The sequence below is a fragment of the Salmo trutta genome, chromosome 19 (assembly GCF_901001165.1).
Source record: "Salmo trutta chromosome 19, fSalTru1.1, whole genome shotgun sequence".
NCBI lineage: Eukaryota > Metazoa > Chordata > Actinopteri > Salmoniformes > Salmonidae > Salmo > Salmo trutta.
The window spans coordinates 12,945,631-12,966,595 of NC_042975.1; the positions used below are offsets into that span (position 1 = coordinate 12,945,631).

General features: G+C 42.5%; 1 protein-coding gene across 3 annotated transcripts; it reads right to left on the reverse strand.

Moving 5' to 3' along the window:
- Positions 1–5,354: 5,354 nt before the first annotated feature.
- Positions 5,355–20,091, reverse strand: slc22a21 (solute carrier family 22 member 21). Of its 3 annotated transcripts, none has more exons than XM_029699759.1 (10): positions 18,195–20,091; positions 17,156–17,259; positions 16,591–16,745; positions 16,270–16,441; positions 15,899–16,025; positions 12,827–12,924; positions 9,694–9,908; positions 9,256–9,411; positions 8,118–8,253; positions 5,355–5,676 (listed from the first exon to the last, which is right to left on the reverse strand). In XM_029699759.1, exons 1-10 carry the CDS (start codon positions 18,663–18,665, stop codon positions 5,607–5,609), a joined length of 1,704 nt encoding a protein of 567 aa, XP_029555619.1. In that variant the 5' UTR covers positions 18,666–20,091; the 3' UTR covers positions 5,355–5,606. The 3 variants fall into 3 exon arrangements, with proteins under 3 accessions (XP_029555619.1, XP_029555618.1, XP_029555620.1); XM_029699758.1 differs by having other exon boundaries at positions 9,256–9,438; XM_029699760.1 differs by lacking the exon at positions 9,256–9,411.
- Positions 20,092–20,965: the final 874 nt, after the last annotated feature.

Sequence of the window (20,965 nt, forward strand, 5' to 3'; positions counted from 1 at the left end):
GACTCTGGCGCAGTGGAAACGCGTTCTCTGGAGTGATGAATCACGCTTCACCATCTGGCAGTCCGACAGACGAATCTGGGTTTGGCGGATGCCAGGAGAACGCTACCAACCCCAATGCATAGTGCCAACTGTAAAGTTTGGTGGAGGAGGAATAATGGTCTGGGGCTGTTTTTCATGGTTTGGGCTAGGCCCCTTAGTTCCAGTGAAGGGAAATCTTAACGCTACAGCATAAAATTACATTCTAGACAATTCTGTGCTTCCAACTTTGTGTCAACAGTTTGGGGAAGGCCCTTTCCTGTTTCAGCATGACAATGTCCCTGTGCACAAAGCGAGGTCCATACAGAAATGGTTTGTTGAGATCGGTGTTGACTGGCCTGCACAGAGCCCTGACGTCAACCCCATCGAACACCTTTGAGATTAATTGGAACGCCGACTGCGAGCCAGGCCTAATCGCCCAACATCAGTGCCCGACCTCATTAATGCTCTTGTGGCTGAATGGAAGCAAGTCCCTGCAGCAATGTTCCAACATCTAGTGGAAAGCCTCCCCAGAAGAGTGGAGGCTGTTATACCTGCAAAGGGGGACCAACTCCATATTAATGCCCATGATTTTGGAATGAGATGTTCAATGAGCAGGTGTCCACATACTTTTGGCCATACTGTGTATTTTTATTTGGTGGTTTGTCCAGTGTAAATACACATTATTTTTTTTACATTTTGTATTGCATTGATCATGCCATAGATTGTATAAGACAAGTGTTTGTTGTTGGCTTTCATATGAATGTCTTCATAGCGTGTTAATAGAACAAATTTGACACTTTGCTTAACCTAGATGAAGGAAAAAGAGTCATTTTAAATTAAATGTAGGACGTCTTTCGAGGAGAGGCTTTGATACCAAGAGCCTGCCAATGCAATTTAGAATTTTTTATTTGGTTATCAAGAAGCCAAGAAAACACTCCTGGCCTCCCGAGTGGTGTAGTGGTCTAAGACACTGCATCGCTGTGCTAGCTGTGCCACTAGAGATACTGGTTGGAGTCCAGGCTCTGTCGCAGCCGGCCACAACCGGGAGACCCATGGGGTACACAATTGGCCCAGCGTCATCCGGGTTAGGGAGGGTTTGGCCGGCAGGGATGATCTTGTCCCATCGCGCACTAGCGACTCCTGTGGCGGGCTGGGCGCAATGCACGCTGACACGGTCGCCAGGTGTACGGTGTTTCCTCTGACACATTGGTGCGGCTGGCTTCCGGGTTAAGCGGGCATTGCATCAAAAAGCAGTGCGGCTTGGCTGGGTTGTGTTTCAGAGGATGCACGGCTCTCGACCTTCGCCTCTCCCGAGTACGTACAGGAGTTGCAGCAATGGGACAAGACTGTAACTACCAATTGGATACCACAAAATATTGAAGACACTTATACCAATTCTCAAGATGTAAGAACAAAAACTCTGTTCAAACTCTAATATATACAGTACTAGTCAAAGGTTTGGACACACCTACTCATTCAAGGGTTTTTCTTGATTTTTACTATTTTCTACATATTTTGGTTACTACATGATTCCAAATGTGTTCTTTCATAGTTATGAGGTCTTCACTATTCTACAATGTAGAAAATAGTAAAAAATAAATAAAACCCTTGAATGAGTAGGTGTGTCCAACCTTTTGACTGGTACTTGTGTATATATATATATTACAAATATATATTTACTGTCTTTATGTTGATAAAAAAACAAAAAAAACATGAGCTGGCGCACACCCAGAATAATAGTTGTGTGGAGGTGCTGACTAACGGCGAATAAACTAGAAACTATCAAAATAAAGAAAGTCGCACACTCCAGGTGTAATCTCCCAGCAATTTAATGGGTATTTACTGTGCCTTCCTCAGGGAAATGTCATGAATACTTGAACCAGGTTATGTAGACAGACAGTGCAATTAGTGTAGCCAATGACAATAGTGAGGGGTGTGTCATAATGGTTAAATTAACAAAAATTAATGAAACTGTTAAAAAATAGTATATGGCATATTAAATATATTATGCTATTGTTATCATATAGAAACATAATGGAATATTGTACATCATATTAGCATCAACATACATTATTGTTTCATTCAATTTCACATAATCATTTTCTATATCATTTTTGTTACATGTAATCTTTTGGTTCAACCTTAATATATAAATGCTTATGTTGATAACATTTTTATGAGAAGGTGTGAAAGGGCTAATCTCTGCATTTTACTATGAATTCATTATTTTGTTAGGATATTTGTTGTTGTCCTCTAGCTCTGTGAGGTACAAAATCCTAGCAAGAGTCTATATAAAAATAAAACATGTGCAGTTATAAAATCAGTGAGTACAAATAAAGTACAGTTGAAGTCAGAAGTTTACATAGACTTAGGTTGGAGTCATTAAAACTTGTTTTTCAACCACTCCACAAATTTCTTTTAAACAAACTATAGTTTTGGCAAGTCGGTTAGGACATCTACTTTGTGCATGACACAAGTCATTTTTCCAACAATTGTTTACAGACAGATTATTTCACTTATCACTGTATCACAATTCCAGTGGGTCAGAAGTTTACATACACTAAATTGACTGTGCCTTTAACCTGTTAGGGCTAGGGGGCAGTATTTACACGGCCGGATAAAAAAACTTACCCGATTTGATCTGGTTACTACTCCTACCCAGTAACTAGAATATGCATATAATTATTGGCTTTGGATAGAAAACACCCTAAAGTTTCTAAAACTGTTTGAATGGTGTCTGTGAGTATAACAGAACTCATATGGCAGGCAAAAACCTGAGAAGATTCCTTACAGGAAGTGCCCTCTCTGACAAGATCTTGTTCTTTTTGTCTCTGTTTATTGAAGACTGAGGATCTTTGCTGTAATGTGACACTTCCTACGGCTCCCATAGGCTCTCAGAGCCCGGGAAAAAGCTGAACGATATCGAGGCAGCCCCAGGCTGAAACACATTATCGCCTTTGACAAGTGGCCGATCAGAGGACAAAGGGCTTAGGCGCGTGCACGAGTCGAGCCTGTGCTTTATTTTCTTTCGTCTATTTACCTAAACGCAGATTCCCGGTCGGAATATTATCGTTTTTTTACGAGAAAAATGGCATAAAAATTGATTTTAAACAGCGGTTGACATGCTTCGAAGTACGGTAATGGAATATTTAGAATTTTTTTGTCACGAAATGCGCCGTGCTCGTAACCCTTCGTTACCCTTTCGGATAGTGTCTTGAACGCACGAACAAAACGCCGCTGTTTGGATATAACAATGGATTATTTGGGACCAAACCAACATTTGTTATTGAAGTAGAAGTCCTGGGAGTGCATTCTGACGAATAACACCAAAGGTAATCAAACTTTTCTAATAATAAATCGAAGTTTGGTGAAGGCTAAACTTGCTGGGTGTCTAAATAGCTAGCCCTGTGATGCCGGGCTATCTACTTAGAATATTGTAAAATGTGCTTTCACCAAAAAGCTATTTTAAAATCGGACATATCGAGTGCATAGAGGAGTTCTGTATCTATAATTCTTAAAATAATTGTTATGCTTTTTGTGAATGTTTATCGTGAGTAATTTAGTAAATTGTTAGTAAATTCGCCGGAAGTTTGCGGGGGGTATGCTAGTTCTGAACGTCACATGCTAATGTAAAAAGCTGTTTTTTGATATAAATATGAACTTGATTGAACAAAACATGCATGTATTGTATAACATAATGTCCTGACATTAGTGTGTCATCTGATGAAGATCATCAAAGGTTAGTGCTGCATTTAGCTGTCTTCTGGGTTTTTGTGACATTATATGCTAGCTTGAAAAATGGGTGTCTGATTATTTCTGGCTGGGTACTCTGCTGACATAATCTAATGTTTTGCTTTCGTTGTAAAGCCTTTTTGAAATCGGACAGTGTGGTTAGATTAACGAGAGTCTTGTCTTTAAAATGCTGTAAAATAGTATGTTTGAGAAATTGAAGTAATAGCATTTCTAAGGTATTTGAATAACGCGCCACAGGATTCCACTGGCTGTTACGTAGGTGGGACGATTTGCTGCCACCTACCCTAGAGAGGTTAAACAGCTTGGAAAATTCCAGAAAATGATGTCATGGCTATAGAAACTTCTGATAGTCTAATTGACATAATTTGAGTCAATTGGAGGTGTACCTGTGGATGTATTTCAAGGCCTACCTTCAAACTCAGTGCCTCTTTGCTTGACATCATGGGGAAATCAAAAGAAATCAGCCAAGACCTGAGAAAAAATATTGTAGACCTCCACAAGTCTGGTTCATCCTTGGGAGCAATTTCCAAATGCCTGAAGGTACCACGTTCATCTGTACAAACAATAGTATGCAAGTATAAACACCATGGGACCACGCAGCCTTCATACCGCTCAGGAAGGAGACGCGTTCTGTCTCCTAGAGATGAACGTACTTTGGTGCAAAAAGTGCAAATCATTCCCAGAACAACAGCAAAGGACCTTGTGAAGATGCTGGGGGAAACAGTAACAAAAGTATCTATATCCACAGTCAAACGAGTCCTATATCAACATAAACTGAAAGGCCGCTCAGCAAGGAAGAAGCCACTGCTCCAAAACCGCCATAAAAAAGGCAGATTATGGTTTGCAACTGTACACGGGGACAAAGATCGTACTTTTTGGAGAAATGTCCTCTGGTCTGATGAAACAAAAATAGAACTGTTTGGCCATAATGACCATCGTTATGTTTGGAGGAAAAAGGGGGAGGCTTGCAAGCTGAAGAACACCATCCCAACCGTCAAGCACGTGGGTGGCAGCATCATGTTGTGGGGGTGTTTTGCTGCAGGAGGGCCTGGTGCACTTCACAAAACAGATGGCTTCATGAGGGAGGAAAATAATGTGGATATATTGAAGCAACATCTCAAGACATCAGTCAGGAAGTTAAAGCTTGGTCACAAATGTGTCTTCCAAATGGACAATGACCCCAAGCATACTTCCAAAGTTGTGGCAAAATGGCTTAAGGACAACAAATTCAAGATATGGTAGTGGCCATCACAATGCTCTGACCTCAATCCTATAGAAAATGTGTGGGCATAACTGAAAAAGTGTGTGCGAGCAAGATGGCCTACAAACCTGACTCAGTTACACCAGCTCTGTCAGGAGGAATGGGCCAAAATTCACCCAACTTATTGTGGGAAGCTTGTGGAAGGCTACCCTAAACGTGTGAGCCAAGTGAAACAATTTAAAAGGCAATGTTACCAAATACTAACTGAGTGTATGTAAACTTCTGACCCACTGGGAATGTGATGAAAGAAATAAAAGCTGAAATAAATCATTCTCTCTACTATTATTCTGACATTTCACATTCTTACAATAAAGTGGTGATCCTAAATGGCCTAAGACAGGGAATTTTTACAAGGATTAAATGTCAGGAATTGTGAAAAACTGAGTTTAAATGTATTTGGCTAAGGTGTATGTAAACTTCCGACTTCAACTGTAAGTACAAAATATGCTAAACAATACTGATACTTTGCACATATAAAATGCATAGAAAAAGTGCTTTATAAGCATCTTGGTTAGTTACACAATGTGGTAATACAAATACATGTTGAAGGAAAAACTGAGGTGTTCAGTAAATGTCACAAAGTATCGGACACATCTTCCTCTCCTGTCGTTTGGCTCAGTTTACACACTGGTCTCTTTTTCCATCTAAGGGAAAGGCAAAAAATAGACCATTGACATATCATACATGCTTCATCATCTCAGAAACATCATCTCTGCAAGTGTGTGATTCTGGTTTCAAATAAGCTTCAAAGAATGGTTGGTTGTTGATAAACTAAGTTGATAAAAATGCTTTTCACATTCTCAAAGTTTTGGGTTCAAACTTCTTGAATATAAACTGTTAAATATGAAACATTCAATATTTCCACCTGTACATATCACGTCCTGACCCTAGTAAGATGTCATTTTCTATAGTAGTGTAGGGCAGGGCGTTACAGGGGGTGTTTTTTGGTTTATCTATGTTTTCTATTTCTATGTTTAGGTTCTAGTTTGCCTATTTCTATGTTGGGATTGTTTGGGGTTGATCTCTAATTGGATGCAGCTGATCCTCATTGCCTCTGATTAGAGATCATATTTAAGTAGGGGTTTTCCTCATTGTGGTTTGTGGGTTATTGTCTTTTGAGTAGTGTGTTGTGCTCTCTGCGTCACGGTTTGTTGTTTTGTATTTTCAAGTATTTCTGTGTATTGCATTCAGTTTCACTTTTAATAAATATGTGGAACTACGAACACGCTGCATCTGCATAACATAATGTCCTGACATTAGTGTGTCATCTGATGAAGATCATCAAAGGTTAGTGCTGCATTTAGCTGTCTTCTGGGTTTTTGTGACATTATATGCTAGCTTGAAAAATGGGTGTGTGATTATTTCTGGCTGGGTACTCTCCTGACATAATCGAATGTTTTGCTTTCGTTGTAAAGCCTTTTTGAAATCGGACAATGTGGTTAGATAAAGGAGAGTCTTGTCTTTAAAATGGTGTAAAATAGTCATATGTTTGAAAAATTGAAGTTTTGGGATTTTTGAGGAGTTTGTAATTCGCGCCATGCCCTATCATTGGATATTGGACCGGTGTTCCGCTAGCGGAACATCTAGATGTAAGAGGTTATAGCCCGGTGCGCTCGGTGCAAGCTCCTCATCGTTGTCGGGCTAAGATTGGCATTCAGCCAGGAAGGAGTGTGCCTGCTCAGCGCATCTGGCCGCCAGTGCGTCTCCTCGGCCCAGTTTATCCTGCGCCTGCTCTACGCACGGCAGTCCTCATTCCCCAGCACAGCCCAGTTCGCCCTGTGCCAGCGCTCCGCCCGTGCCGGGCTACAGTGACCATCCAGCCAGGACGTGTTGTGCAGGCCGTGCGCTCCAGACCTCCAGTGATGATCCATGGCCCGGAGCTTGTAGGGATGATCCATGGCACGAAGCCTCCAGTGATAACCCATGGCCTGGAGCATCCAGTGATGATCCATGGCACAAAGCCTCCAGTGATTATCCATGACGCGGAACCAGTAGTGATGACCCATGGCACGGAGCCTCCAGCGACGCTCCTCAGCCCTGAGTCTCCAGCAACGCTCCTCAGCCCTGAGCCTCCAGCGACGCTCCTCAGCCCTGAGCCTCCAGCGACGCTCCTCAGCCCTGAGCCTCCAGCGACGCTCCTCAGCCCTGAGCCTCCAGCGGCAGCCTTTAGCCCAGAGCCTCCAGCGGCGGCCTTTAGCCCAGAGTCTTCAGCGGCGGTTGGCGGTCCGAAGCCTCTGGCGATGATCCATGGTCTGGTTCCTCCGGACATACAGAAGCAGGGGGATCAGTGGGCGGTGGGGGTACTACGCCCAGAATCAGAGCCGCCACCACAGACATTAGTCACCCACCCTACCCTCCCTTTGTGTTTTTGTGGTTGTTTTGTTGGGTTTTTGTTTGCATTCGGAGTCTGCACCTTTGGGGGGGGGGGGGGGGGGGGGGTACTGTCACGTCCTGACCCTAGTAAGATGTCATTTTCTATAGTAGTATAGGGCAGGACGTGACAGGGGGTGTTTTTGGTTTATCTATGTTTTCTATGTTTAGGTTCTAGTTTGTCTATTTCTATTTTGGGATTGTTTGGGGTTGATCTCTAATTGGAGGCAGCTGATCCTCATTGCCTCTGATTAGAGGTCATATTTAAGTAGGCGTTTTTCTCATTGTGGTATGTGGGTTATTGTCTTTTGAGTAGTGTGTTGTCCTCTCTGCGTCATGGTTTGTTTTGTATTTCTGTGTATTGCATTCAGTTTCACTTTTAATAAATATGTGGAACTACGAACACGCTGCATCTTGGTCCGCTCCTTCGAACAGCCGTGACAGTACAATTGTAGAGCTCATGTATTATAACTCCAGTGCCCCGTGCCTTTTTGACCAGCTGGGTTGTGTCCCTAGAAACCAACAAACAAAAACGGACCAAAACATGGAGGGACTACCTGAACTTGTCAATTAAGACTCTTGTTTTCCATTGCAAAAGGTTTTGCTACGGTGTGCACTAAGGAATATGACCCTGTTGTCCCTTGTGGCCCTCTTACAATACCCTGCCAGCAGAGAGCATCACACATACAGCAGCCTTGGTATTATATGGCCTTACCCTGGGAAGGTCTGCATGTGAGTGATGGTGTCTGGAAGAGGCATACGATGGCTCTCAGGCAGCAGGAGGCTAAGCAACCCAGACAGAGCTGTAAGACTCCCCATTAGAATGTATGGCAGCGACTTGGAACAGCCTCCTGTGTCAAAGACAGCAGCAATACATGAGAGAGTGGAAAACATTGTTTTCAATTAGATCAGCTCAAAACAATACTATGAACAAAAGGTGAAGAGACTTAAGAGTGTTTTATGCTCTGCTTCTGCCTGTATGTCTGGCAGAGGAGGCTAGTGGGAGGAGCTATAGGAGGACGTGCTCATTGTAATGGCTGAAATGGAATAAATATAACGGTATCAAACATATGGAAACAACATGTTTGACTCAGTTACATTAATTGCATTCCAGCCATTACAATGAGCTCGTCCCCCTATAGCTCTTCCCACCAGCCTCCTCTGATGTCTGGATGCATAAATCACCTGTTTGGACTGCATTTAACAAGTTTAACCAGGACTGGATACAATAAAGAGTACATGTAAAAAGGTAAGAGGAAGCCCCAGTTGCCAGAGAGAGTTGGGTGGAGGGGTTCCAAACTCACAGATTGGACAGGACAGGAAGTGGCAGAGTGGACAGAGTCATCACACACACCTGTCTAACGAGGGAGAGGGAGGGGAATGTGTGTCTACCCAACAGACAGAAAGGAGAGGAGTTGATAGGATAGCACTATATTTTTTACTACTAAATATTTTGTATTTATTGAGAAACTATATGGTAACAAGCAATACTTGCAGTTAGCTATTCATTTCTCCTATTTATCGAGAAACTACACGGTAACAAGCAGTACGGAAAAATCCATTTGTTTAAGTGGTGGGGATTGTGTACACTTGCTCTTAAACTCGCTGTTGTTCATTACACAAGACTCAACACCATAGTTCATTTCTAGTTATTGTATGTAATTACACATTTTTTACACGTGTAGTTTCTGAGAAAATACAAAGTAAAAAGTGCTGAACTTCACATCCTAAAGTTCAGAATGACAGTGATAGGCTAAACAATAACAAAGAGACAAAGGGGTGATATTACTGCTCTGCAGTGCTTCCATGTGCAGATCTGTCTTTCCTTTAGCTTCGCTTTGAGTCCTACCCACCCAGATAGATGAAGTATGGGGCAGAGATGCTCCCCACTCTGGAGGCCATGGAACAGGCCCCTATGGCTGTGTTCCTCACGACAGTGGGGTAGAGCTCAGCCGTGTAGGCGTACACGATGGAAAAAGCTGCAGTCACACCAAACTTCCCCAGCATCTCTAGTGCAGTGGACACAGAGCTCAGATCTGCCATAGACACAGCAATGGAGGGCCAATGAAGGTCATGTCATAGATTCTTATAGAAGGGTTCATTTGTTTTTGTAATATACTATTCTGTACCTGAAATCTTGTCACCATTCTATGCCATCAATTGTCCGTTTTCAAACTCAATATTGTTGATTCAATCTGATTTTTATCTGCATGTCTATTTCTCTCTATTATTAAGGGTGATGTGATAACAGAATGCCTTTATGAATACCTCTATCTTTGTTTGAGTCTTACTTGGTGGTATGAGGTTTATGCAGAGCAGCACCACCCCACCCAGAAACAGAGTGGAGAAGAGACACAGGCGCCGTGGGCAGCAGCGGAACATGAGCCAAGCCATGGTATAGGCAGGGACCTCAATGGCAGCCGACAGAAAACAGTTCAGATAGGAGCTCCCCGCCAGGTTGGACGTGTTCAGTGACAAGGCAAAGTACCCGATGGACAGAATGGTCCTGAAGAGACAAACATAGGTTGCGCCCATCATTGTTTGCGTCCCACCTAATTCCCTATACAGTGCACTACCCTTGACCAGGGCCTGTAGACATGGTCTTTTGAAGTGACAATCAACACACATTACTGTAATATGCTGGTGCAGGGAATGAAACCCTCTGTCATAACGGTGCAGGGAATGAAACCCTCTGTCATAACGGTGCAGGGAATGAAACCCTCTGTCATAACGGTGCAGGGAATGAAACCCTCTGTCATAATGTTTCAGGAAATGAAACCCTTTGTCATAATGTTGCAGGAAATGAAACCCTTTGTCATAATGTTGCAGGGAATGAAACCCTCTGTCATAATGGTGCAGGGAATGAAACCCTTTGTCATAATGGTGCAGGGAATGAAACCCTTTGTCATAATGGTGCAGGGAATGAAACCCTTTGTCATAATGTTGCAGGGAATGAAACCCTCTGTCATAATGGTGCAGGGAATGAAACCCTTTGTCATAATGGTGCAGGGAATGAAACCCTTTGTCATAATGTTGCAAGAAATGAAACCCTTTGTCATAATGTTGCAGGGAATGAAACCCTCTGTCATAATGGTGCAGGGAATGAAACCCTTTGTCATAATGGTGCAGGGAATGAAACCCTTTGTCATAATGTTGCAGGGAATGAAACCCTCTGTCATAATGGTGCAGGGAATGAAACCCTTTGTCATAATGGTGCAGGGAATGAAACCCTTTGTCATAATGGTGCAGGGAATGAAACCCTTTGTCATAATGTTGCAGGGAATGAAACCCTCTGTCATAATGGTGCAGGAATGAAACCCTTTGTCATAATGGTGCAGGGAATGAAACCCTCTGTCATAATGGTGCAGGGAATGAAACCCTCTGTCATAATGTTGCAGGGAATGAAACCCTCTGTCATAATGGTGCAGGGAATGAAACCCTTTGTCATAATGGTGCAGGGAATGAAACCCTCTGTCATAATGGTGCAGGGAATGACACCCTCTGTCATAATGGTGCAGGGAATGAAACCCTTTGTCATAATGGTGCAGGGAATGAAACCCTCTGTCATAATGGTGCAGGGGAAAAAACCTCTGTCAAAATGGTGCAGGGAATGAAACCCTCTGTCATAATGGTGCAGGGAATGAAACCCTTTGTCATAATGTTGCAGGGAATGAAACCCTCTGTCATAATGGTGCAGGGAATGAAACCCTTTGTCATAATGGTGCAGGGAATGAAACCCTTTGTCATAATGGTGCAGGGAATGAAACCCTTTGTCATAATGTTGCAGGGAATGAAACCCTCTGTCATAATGGTGCAGGAATGAAACCCTTTGTCATAATGGTGCAGGGAATGAAACCCTCTGTCATAATGGTGCAGGGAATGAAACCCTCTGTCATAATGTTGCAGGGAATGAAACCCTCTGTCATAATGGTGCAGGGAATGAAACCCTTTGTCATAATGGTGCAGGGAATGAAACCCTCTGTCATAATGGTGCAGGGAATGACACCCTCTGTCATAATGGTGCAGGGAATGAAACCCTTTGTCATAATGGTGCAGGGAATGAAACCCTCTGTCATAATGGTGCAGGGGAAAAAACCTCTGTCAAAATGGTGCAGGGAATGAAACCCTCTGTCATAATGGTGCAGGGAATGAAACCCTCTGTCATAATGGTGCAGGGAATGAAACCCTTTGTCATAATGGTGCAGGGAATGAAACCCTCTGTCATAATGGTGCAGGGAATGACACCCTCTGTCATAATGGTGCAGGGAATGAAACCCTCTGTCATAATGGTGCAGGGAATGAAACCCTCTGTCATAATGGTGCAGGGAATGAAACCCTTTGTCATAATGGTGCAGGGAATGAAACCCTCTGTCATAATGGTGCAGGGAATGAAACCCTCTGTCATAATGATGCAGGGAATGAAACCATCTGTCATAATGGTGCAGGGAATGAAACCATTTGTCATAATGTTGCAGGAAATGAAACCCTTTGTCATAATGGTGCAGGGAATGAAACCCTCTGTCATAATGGTGCAGGGAATGAAACCCTCTGTCATAATGGTGCAGGGAATGAAACCCTTTGTCATAATGGTGCAGGGAATGAAACCCTCTGTCATAATGATGCAGGGAATGAAACCCTCTGTCATAATGGTGCAGGGAATGAAACCCTCTGCCATAATGGTGCAGGGAATGAAACCCTCTGTCATAATGTTGCAGGAAATGAAACCCTTTGTCATAATGGTGCAGGGAATGAAACCCTCTGTCATAATGGTGCAGGGAATGAAACCCTCTGTCATAATGGTGCAGGGAATTAAACCCTTTGTCATAATGTTGCAGGAAATGAAACCCTCTGTCATAATGGTGCAGAGAATGAAACCCTCTGTCATAATGGTGCAGGGAATGAAACCCTTTGTCATAATGGTGTAGGGAATGAAACCCTCTGTCATAATGGTGCAGGGAATGAAACCCTCTGTCATAATGATGCAGGGAATGAAACCCTCTGTCATAATGGTGCAGGGAATGAAACCCTCTGTCATAATGGTGCAGGGAATGAAACCCTCTGTCATAATGTTGCAGGAAATGAAACCCTTTGTCATAATGGTGCAGGGAAAGAAACCCTCTGTCCTAATGGTGCAGGGAAGGAAAGCAACAATTGAAGCACCATTACTTAGCTCCTCATACAAGAAGTCAGACTGAAAAAGGCATTTATTTAATCAACCGAAACATCAACCAAATAAATGACCCCTAGGTAACAGAATCTGTGTGGGAACCCCTAGATAACATTATCTGTGTGGGAGTAATTATTGTATGAGGTTGGAAACCAAGATGGGGATACAAAAATTCAGTATCTGGGTTTATGGGGCAGATGAGTTTTGTTTGTTTGTTATTGGCGATGCAGGGTGTCAGGGGAACGGACAAGACTCACCAGACCAGCCACAGCGTGATGGACACCCAACGGATGTTGCTGGACCTCACCAGATCACAGATGTTGTGGGCCACCAACTTCCCAGCCTTGGGGTCTAACTGCAGTACAGAAAAGCACACTTGTCACAACAGGCATGCTTGATTAAACTTGTGCAATGGGTTGACCTACAGGCTCAGCCATGAGTTTCAAAGGACAGTTATACAAATTATGTCAACAATCTACCATCTGTGTGGACAGAGATGAAGTAGGATGGGGATGAGAAATACAAAGGGCCTTTTCTGTTACGGAACAAGTTGACAGCTCATATGTCAGGTAGACTAACCTGGCTTGGATAAAGCAATATATGCTGAACAAAAAGATAACATGTAAAGTGTTGGTCCCATGTTTCAGCTGAAATAAAAGATCCCAGAAATGTTCCATATGCACAAAAAGCTTATTTCTCACAAACGCAATTACATCTCTGTTAGTTAGCAATCTCCTTTGCCATGACAGGTGTGGCATCAAGAAGCTGATTAAACAGCATTATCATTACACAGGTGCACCTTGTGCTGGGGACAATAAAGGCGACTCTAAAATGTTTAGTTTTGTCAAACAACACAATGCCACAGATGTCTCAAGTTTTGAGGGAGCGTGCAATTGGAATGCTGACTACAGGAATGTCCACCAGAGCTGTTGCCAGAGAATCCAATGTCGTTTTAGAAAATTTGGCAGTATGTCCAACCGGCCTCACAACCGCAGACCATGTGTAACCATGCCAGGCCAGGACCTCCACATCCGGCATCTTCACCTGCGGGATCGTCTAAGGAAGGGGGTGGTGGGTGCTGAGGAATATTTCTGTCTGTAATAAAGCACCTTTGTGGGGGAAAACTCATTCTGATTGGCTGATTGGCTCCCAAGTGGGTGGGCCTATGGCCCCTGCCCAGTCATGTGAAATCCATAGATTAGTGCCTAATGAATATATTTCAATTCACTGATTTCCTTATATGAACTCAGTAAAATCGTTGAAATTGTTGCATGTTGTGTTTATATTTTTGTTCAGTACACAAAACAAATCAATTATATTTCTATCTCAAAGCAAGTGACAACCAATGTGCTCATCTTATGGACTACAACCTCCACAAGTAAGGGTATGTCATAATGTTATAGGCTTAAATGACAGCATGTCACATTGAGAAGTGAAGGAGATAAGTAAATACACATAACACAAGTTAGCCTGGAGGTAATTTTACGGGTCATGTACACCACAGCAGGTCAAACACACTGGATTGTATTCATTAATAATCTTAGAGTAGGAGTGCTGATCTAGGATCAGGTCCCCGTGTCTATTAAATATCCTAGATCAGTACCTGTACTCTGAGATGCTTTAAGAATAAAGGCCAAGGTGACAAGGTAAAAATCTGTCGTTCTGCCCCTGAGAAAGGCAGTTAACTCACTCTTCCCCGGTCGCCGATGACATGGATGTCGATTAAGGCTGCCCCCAGCACCTCTCCGATTCAGAGGGGTTGGGTTAAATGCAGAAGACACATTTCAGTTGAATACATTCAGTTGTGCAATTGACTAGGTATCCCCCCTTTCCTTTCCTTTGTCTAACAACTCCCTGGACTAAAACTTCAGACGAAAGTCGTAGCTACCTGTAGGCCTGCAATGCCATGCATGATACCTCCAGAAAAGGTTAGAAACTCAGAAACAAAAGCTTGAGAAGCCTTGACTGGACTAATCACGTTCACAGTGAGAAGCCTTGACTGGACTAGTCGAGTTCACAGTGAGAAACCTTGACTGGACTAATCAAGTTCACAGTGAGAAACCTTGACTGGACTAATCACGTTCACAGTGAGAAACCTTGACTGGACTAGTCGAGTTCACAGTGAGAAGCCTTGACTGGACTAATCGAGTTCACAGTGAGAAGCCTTGACTGGACTAGTCGAGTTCACAGTGAGAAACCTTGACTGGACTAGTCGAGTTCACAGTGAGAAACCTTGACTGGACTAGTCGAGTTCACAGTGAGAAACCTTGACTGGACTAATCACGTTCACAGTGAGAAACCTTGACTGGACTAGTCGAGTTCACAGTGAGAAACCTTGACTGGACTAATCACGTTCACAGTGAGAAACCTTGACTGGACTAGTCGAGTTCACAGTGAGAAACCTTGACTGGACTAGTCGAGTTCACAGTGAGAAACCTTGACTGGACTAGTCGAGTTCACAGTGAGAAACCTTGACTGGACTAGTCGAGTTCACAGTGAGAAACCTTGACTGGACTAGTCGAGTTCACAGTGAGAAACCTTGACTGGACTAATCGAGTTCACAGTGAGAAACCTTGACTGGACTAGTCGAGTTCACAGTGAGAAACCTTGACTGGACTAGTCGAGTTCACAGTGAGAAACCTTGACTGGACTAGTCGAGTTCACAGTGAGAAACCTTGACTGGACTAGTCGAGTTCACAGTGAGAAACCTTGACTGGACTAGTCGAGTTCACAGTGAGATTAGTAAACAGCCAGACAGACATTCCAAACGCCATGGGGTTCTTTTATTGTTTTGTTCCTATCAGTAGGCTGCTAATAATCATAACTCACACAATTGGAGAGAGATGAATGAACAAGTAGCGGAACAATTCCAATGACATAAGAGTGTTTTGAAACTTGACCAGGTCCATAGGCTGTCATTGTGGCGGTTTATGTGAGTTCACATGTAAGTGTTCTGAAGTGACCTGTGAACTTTAGTGTTTGAAGTCCTTTTTGATCATTTAATTACTTGTTTTTACCTCCACAGGATGCTGAAAAACTCAAGATTGTAATAATTAAAGCTAAAGGGGAAAAACCACAGAAGGATACCAGTGAAATAGAAGCTAGACAAACATCTTTGGAGTAATGCAAACAAACAACTTGTCCAAAAACAAAATGACTTTTGTGTGACTGAGAGGATTCTATGTGATCAATATGGTAAGAATTCCACATAATCTAGAGAGCATGGCTATAGCCATATTGTTATTACCTTCACAATCTTTTCAGAGCTCCAGTATGTGCATAACGGTAAAAGCTAAAGGTTGATCTGGGATTGAGAGTGAAGAAATCACCTGTACAGGCCGGAAGATGACCTCGGGTGCTGTGACTCTGTTCCTCCTGGCAGCGTCTCTCAGTATGGCCTCAGCCTCCTCCACTCTTCCCTGAGAGAGCAGCCATCTGGGAGACTCTGGGATGAACCTGCAACATCACAAAAAATGACCAGGTTCATATCAAAGCTAGCCTGGTCCCAGATCTGTTTCTGCTCTTGCAAACTCCCTTGCCGTTACTGTCAAGCCAAAAACAATTGGCATGACAATGATTGACATGGAGTTAGGATGATAGCACAGACAGACTGGCACTCATGCTATATCAGAGTCAAGTAATTGAATGGGCTTTACGGAAGGATTGAATACCCTGCATACAGTATATTACACACACCTACCACCAAAAAGGGACATAGAGGAACCCTGGGAGGGTGAGGGCTAGCATCAGCATCCTCCAGTCTCTGATGAAGAAGGCCACTGCTGGAAGGAGCATGTAGCCAATGGTGTAGAACATACAAACTCCAAGAGTGGAGTAGATTATCCGTTTGGATGGAGATAAAATTTCAGTTCCTGTAGATGAGAAGAATTTCTAAATGTATGAGAAGTTAAATGGTGCATCCGGGTTAAAGAAAACATTGTGCACATCAACACCAGTAACAACTGTGTAATAATGACATTGGATAAATTCATGAATGAATGATCAAGATAAATAAAGATACCTAGCACAAATGCAGCCACATAATTTGAGATTTGCCCCATCCCGACAACAAAGAATAAGGCACAGAATACAACCCAGGATGGAGAGAAGACCTGGATAAATGTGAACACAGTCTGGACTCCCATGGTGGCAAAGAGAACATTTTTCCTCCCAAACCTGAGAGAAATAAAAGTTAGGTTGAAATCATCCACATGCAGATTTTGAGTAGGCTATTCCTAAACATCTTCAATCAGATGAAGAATTCTAAATGATCCTCCAATAAAGTAAGAATATTAAATGTTTTTATGGGATACTGTGTAATAGTTTTCTGTGCTTATTGCTAAAACTAATCTCTAAGGAAATGATGAAAAACAGAAAACACATAGCCATGCATTGGGGAGGAAGAGTCCAAACTAAAGATGACAGCAAAGCTTAACATGTGACATAGGGTTTGTTCCAAATGGCACCCTTTTCCCTATATGGTGTACTCTTATTGAACAGAGACCTATTGGACCTGGTCAAAATAGTGCACACTATGTAGGGAAAAGTGTGCCATTTGGGACTCACACAGGCCAACCATTCATTACCTGTCAGAGAGCTGGCCAGAGAGGAAGGAGCCAGTGAGGACACCACAGAAGAACACAGAAGAGGTCAATGGGTTCTTCCACTTATCAGCACACACCAGGTCCCACTACACTCATACACACACACACACACACACACACACACACAATCACACACACACACACACACACACACACACATACACACACACAATCACACACACACACACACTCACACACACACACACACACACACACACACACACACACACACACACACACATACACACACACACACACACACACACACACACACACACACACACACACACACACACAGCATTAGGCCCATAAAATGAACGCATTAAGGGATAATGAATGATGGGCAAAATAATTGGACATGCAGTGGACATAGTAGTTGGGCAATATGAACAATCATTGGGCTAAATCATAAAAAATAACATTTAGGTGAGACGTTTGGGAAGATCAGATGAATAGGTTTATTTAAAAAAAAAAGTAATTTGTCGTTATGGATTATTGGTAGATTGTACAATTACATTCTTCATCTCGGCCTACTGTGGACCACATGGAGGATGCCTGTTCATCTGAGATCAATAGCCTTTTGTGAAGCAGCCAACCGCAAACATTTCAGAACGTGAGCTCATCGTATAGCCTATGCAATATGCAGTTGGAACCCGTATGGTGAATAGCCTACATTCCCAAACGTTGATGATGGAATATGCTAACAACTGTGCAGTGATGCATACATGAATACTTTGTTCAATGCATGTGATGTCCAAGATGCCAAATATGTAATTAATTTGCCACAGAATAGCTACAAAATGACAGTGAAAGCAACGCAACAAAGTTTCACTTGCTGCAACAATGTTTTACTCCCATAACAATGTGTCACAGTATAGATACAAAGTGAGTGGAAGGAATGCAACAATGTTTTACTCCCATAAAAACAACAACATCGTATCCAGACAGACAACCGAAATAAAACAAAAACCCCACCCGCTGTAACCGTCGCAAAAAGTGGATGCGCGCCATCTCATCATACCTCGGACACAATAGTTGAGATGTACGTCCCCCGATCGTATTCCCAGCCATCCAAACAGGTCTCGTGCTGTATTTCGGAAACGTTGACATCGATCCCTGGGACATAACCTCTTTCTGAGAAACTCTTTATGACATCGAGTTTGTATCTGGCGCATTTACTGAGCACAACAGTCCCGCTTTCCTCCTCCAAAGGAATACTGTGATTTCTCCATTCGCCAGTAATGTTCGCATTTGCGGGTATAAGGCAATGGTGGGATGGTGTATCACCGATGAACACAATAGACATACCTGTAAAGCCGTTAGGGATGATACTCAAACATAAGAGAAAGAACACCATCTGTTGGAAAGGTCCCCATTCTCCAAGAAAGGCAGTGTTATCCTCATAACCAGTCTCCGTCATTATAAAGATTGGAAGTGGGTTATTAGTGCGGCCCAGTGGAGAGAACAGCTTGTCCTTTATAGGGGGAGTCATTTGGGGTTGGAGTACCTCACATGTGAACCCCAACGTCAAAAGAGTGACATATGACCCCGTTATTTCTCAAGGCTCACTTGTTCTCTCACCCTGGTATTTAGCTGTTGGTTTCATTTTGCATCAGCTAAATCCATCATCTTTAAGAGGGTAGGTAAATCTAGAACACACAGGGAGTCTGACAATACAGGCAAATGTGTATTTACACATAATGCATTTCCACAGACATATCATTGCATTCATAACTCTAAATAGTTATGATAAGACCTCCCCAGGTTGTGAAAGTAAATAACATTATTCTGGAGACTGTAAGAGCTGTTGTATGGTGTATCTCGAACCTAATCTGAGTACAGTGATAGATTAAAGGGAAATGCTTGTTTTATGCTTGCTTATATATCCAGCATGCTGCTCTAAAGAACTGTTGGTGACTGAAGTGATGTGTTCACCTTTTCCTATGCATTTATTTGAGTGGAATCCCCAAAAATATTTAGATGTGTTAAATTAAAATGTTCTCCTCTCTCTTTACCAAGCACACTGACAGAAGAATGAGAGATTACGCTGAAGTCATTGCTTTCCTGGGGCAGAATGGACTTTACTTCTGGATGGTTTTCTTCCTTCTGAACAGTTGACCACCGTCTGTGTTTATGATGACCATGTGGTCGGCATGATATCTGACACGGAATCATTAAAGAGGTGCAGAAAGTTCCTAATGCCTCCTCGACATTGTACTTTGAGTTTCTGGTTGGTTCCCTCGTCTTAGGCCAGCTGTCTGACAGTTATATATACGGCATTATGTCTGTTATGCACAGTTATTTGAGATAAAATTCCTGATTAGATTACGCTGCTCAAGGGCAGATCATATAATATTTAAAATAACCTTAAGTATCTATTGTACCGTATCAGACTGTTGTTGTTTTGTCCACTTTGGAAGTCCTCTTCGCCCCTCTTTCTGCTGTGTTTTCCCTCATCCTCATCTAGTCCTTATCTCCCTCGTGGGAGGTCTTCTGTGTTATTTTCTTCTCTGTTGGTGCCTCTGTGATATCCCATAATGCCACTACATGTGTACTGGGTAAGCAAAGGAATGAAGTAGAGAAGCTGTACTAAAGATGTTACTGAGGTAACAGCTGGCTTCTTCACTTTGCTTCTCAGGAACTCACCCCAACTGCCAATTAGGGGTCATACTGTCAACTAGGGTTTTTTCCTAGCATATCTAGTATCTACATGGCTTTTCAGAAGGAGACCCCTTCTGTCAACTTTTCGTCTCTTGTGAACCTCTTTCTGCTGGAGATGTTCCTCAAAGAGCTAGCAGAGCAGTGGAGCAGATGCAGTCAAAAGGGTATGTCCTGACATTCAAGGCCACAACACCTTTATGAGTTCATCCTGATATTACTGCATCGTGTCCCCAGGTTGTGCCAAAGGGAGAAAAGGTTAGGACTACATAAGACCTGAACAAACAGGAAAGATAAAACCCTGATTATATAATTTATTTGTCAGTGATAATTATAATAAACAGATCACAGATCACACAGATTACAGCACCTGTACATAGCCCATCTATAATTTAGCCCAAACAACTACCTCTTCCCCTACTGTATTTATCTATTTATTTTGCTCCTTTGCACCCCATTATCTCTATTTCTACTTTGCACTTTGTTCTACTACAAATCTACCATTCCAGTGTTTTTACTTGCTATATTGTATTTACTTTGCCACCATGGGCTTTTTTGCCTCTACCTCCTTTATCTCACCTCATTTGCTCACATTGTATTTAGACTTATTTTTCTACTGTATTATTGACTGTATGTTTGTTTTACTCCATGTGTAACTCTGTGTTGTTGTATGTTGTCGAACTGCTTTGCTTTATCTTGGCCAGGTCGCAATTGTAAATGAGAACTTGTTCTCAACTTGACTACCTGGTTAAATAAAGGTGAAATAAAAAAATAATAAAAAAAATAAAGGCCCCATAATGACCTAATCCACATATCTGATTATATATAACTAAGGAAAATCACTTCTTATATTATGTATAGCGTTATGTAATATTTGTAGTGAGGCAGGTAGCCTAGTGGGCCAGTAACCGTAAGGTTCCTGGTTTGAATCCCTAAGCCGACTAGGTGAAACGTCTGCAGATGTGCCCTTGAGCAAGGCACTTAACCCTAATTGCTCTTGTTAGTCACTCTGGATAAGAACATCTGCTAAATGACTCAAATGTAATAATGATGTGCAAGATTTTAAGATGTTGGAGAGGGAGGTGTTAAGCTGACATATGGAATTGTTTTAAGATGGTCATACTACGTATGGAT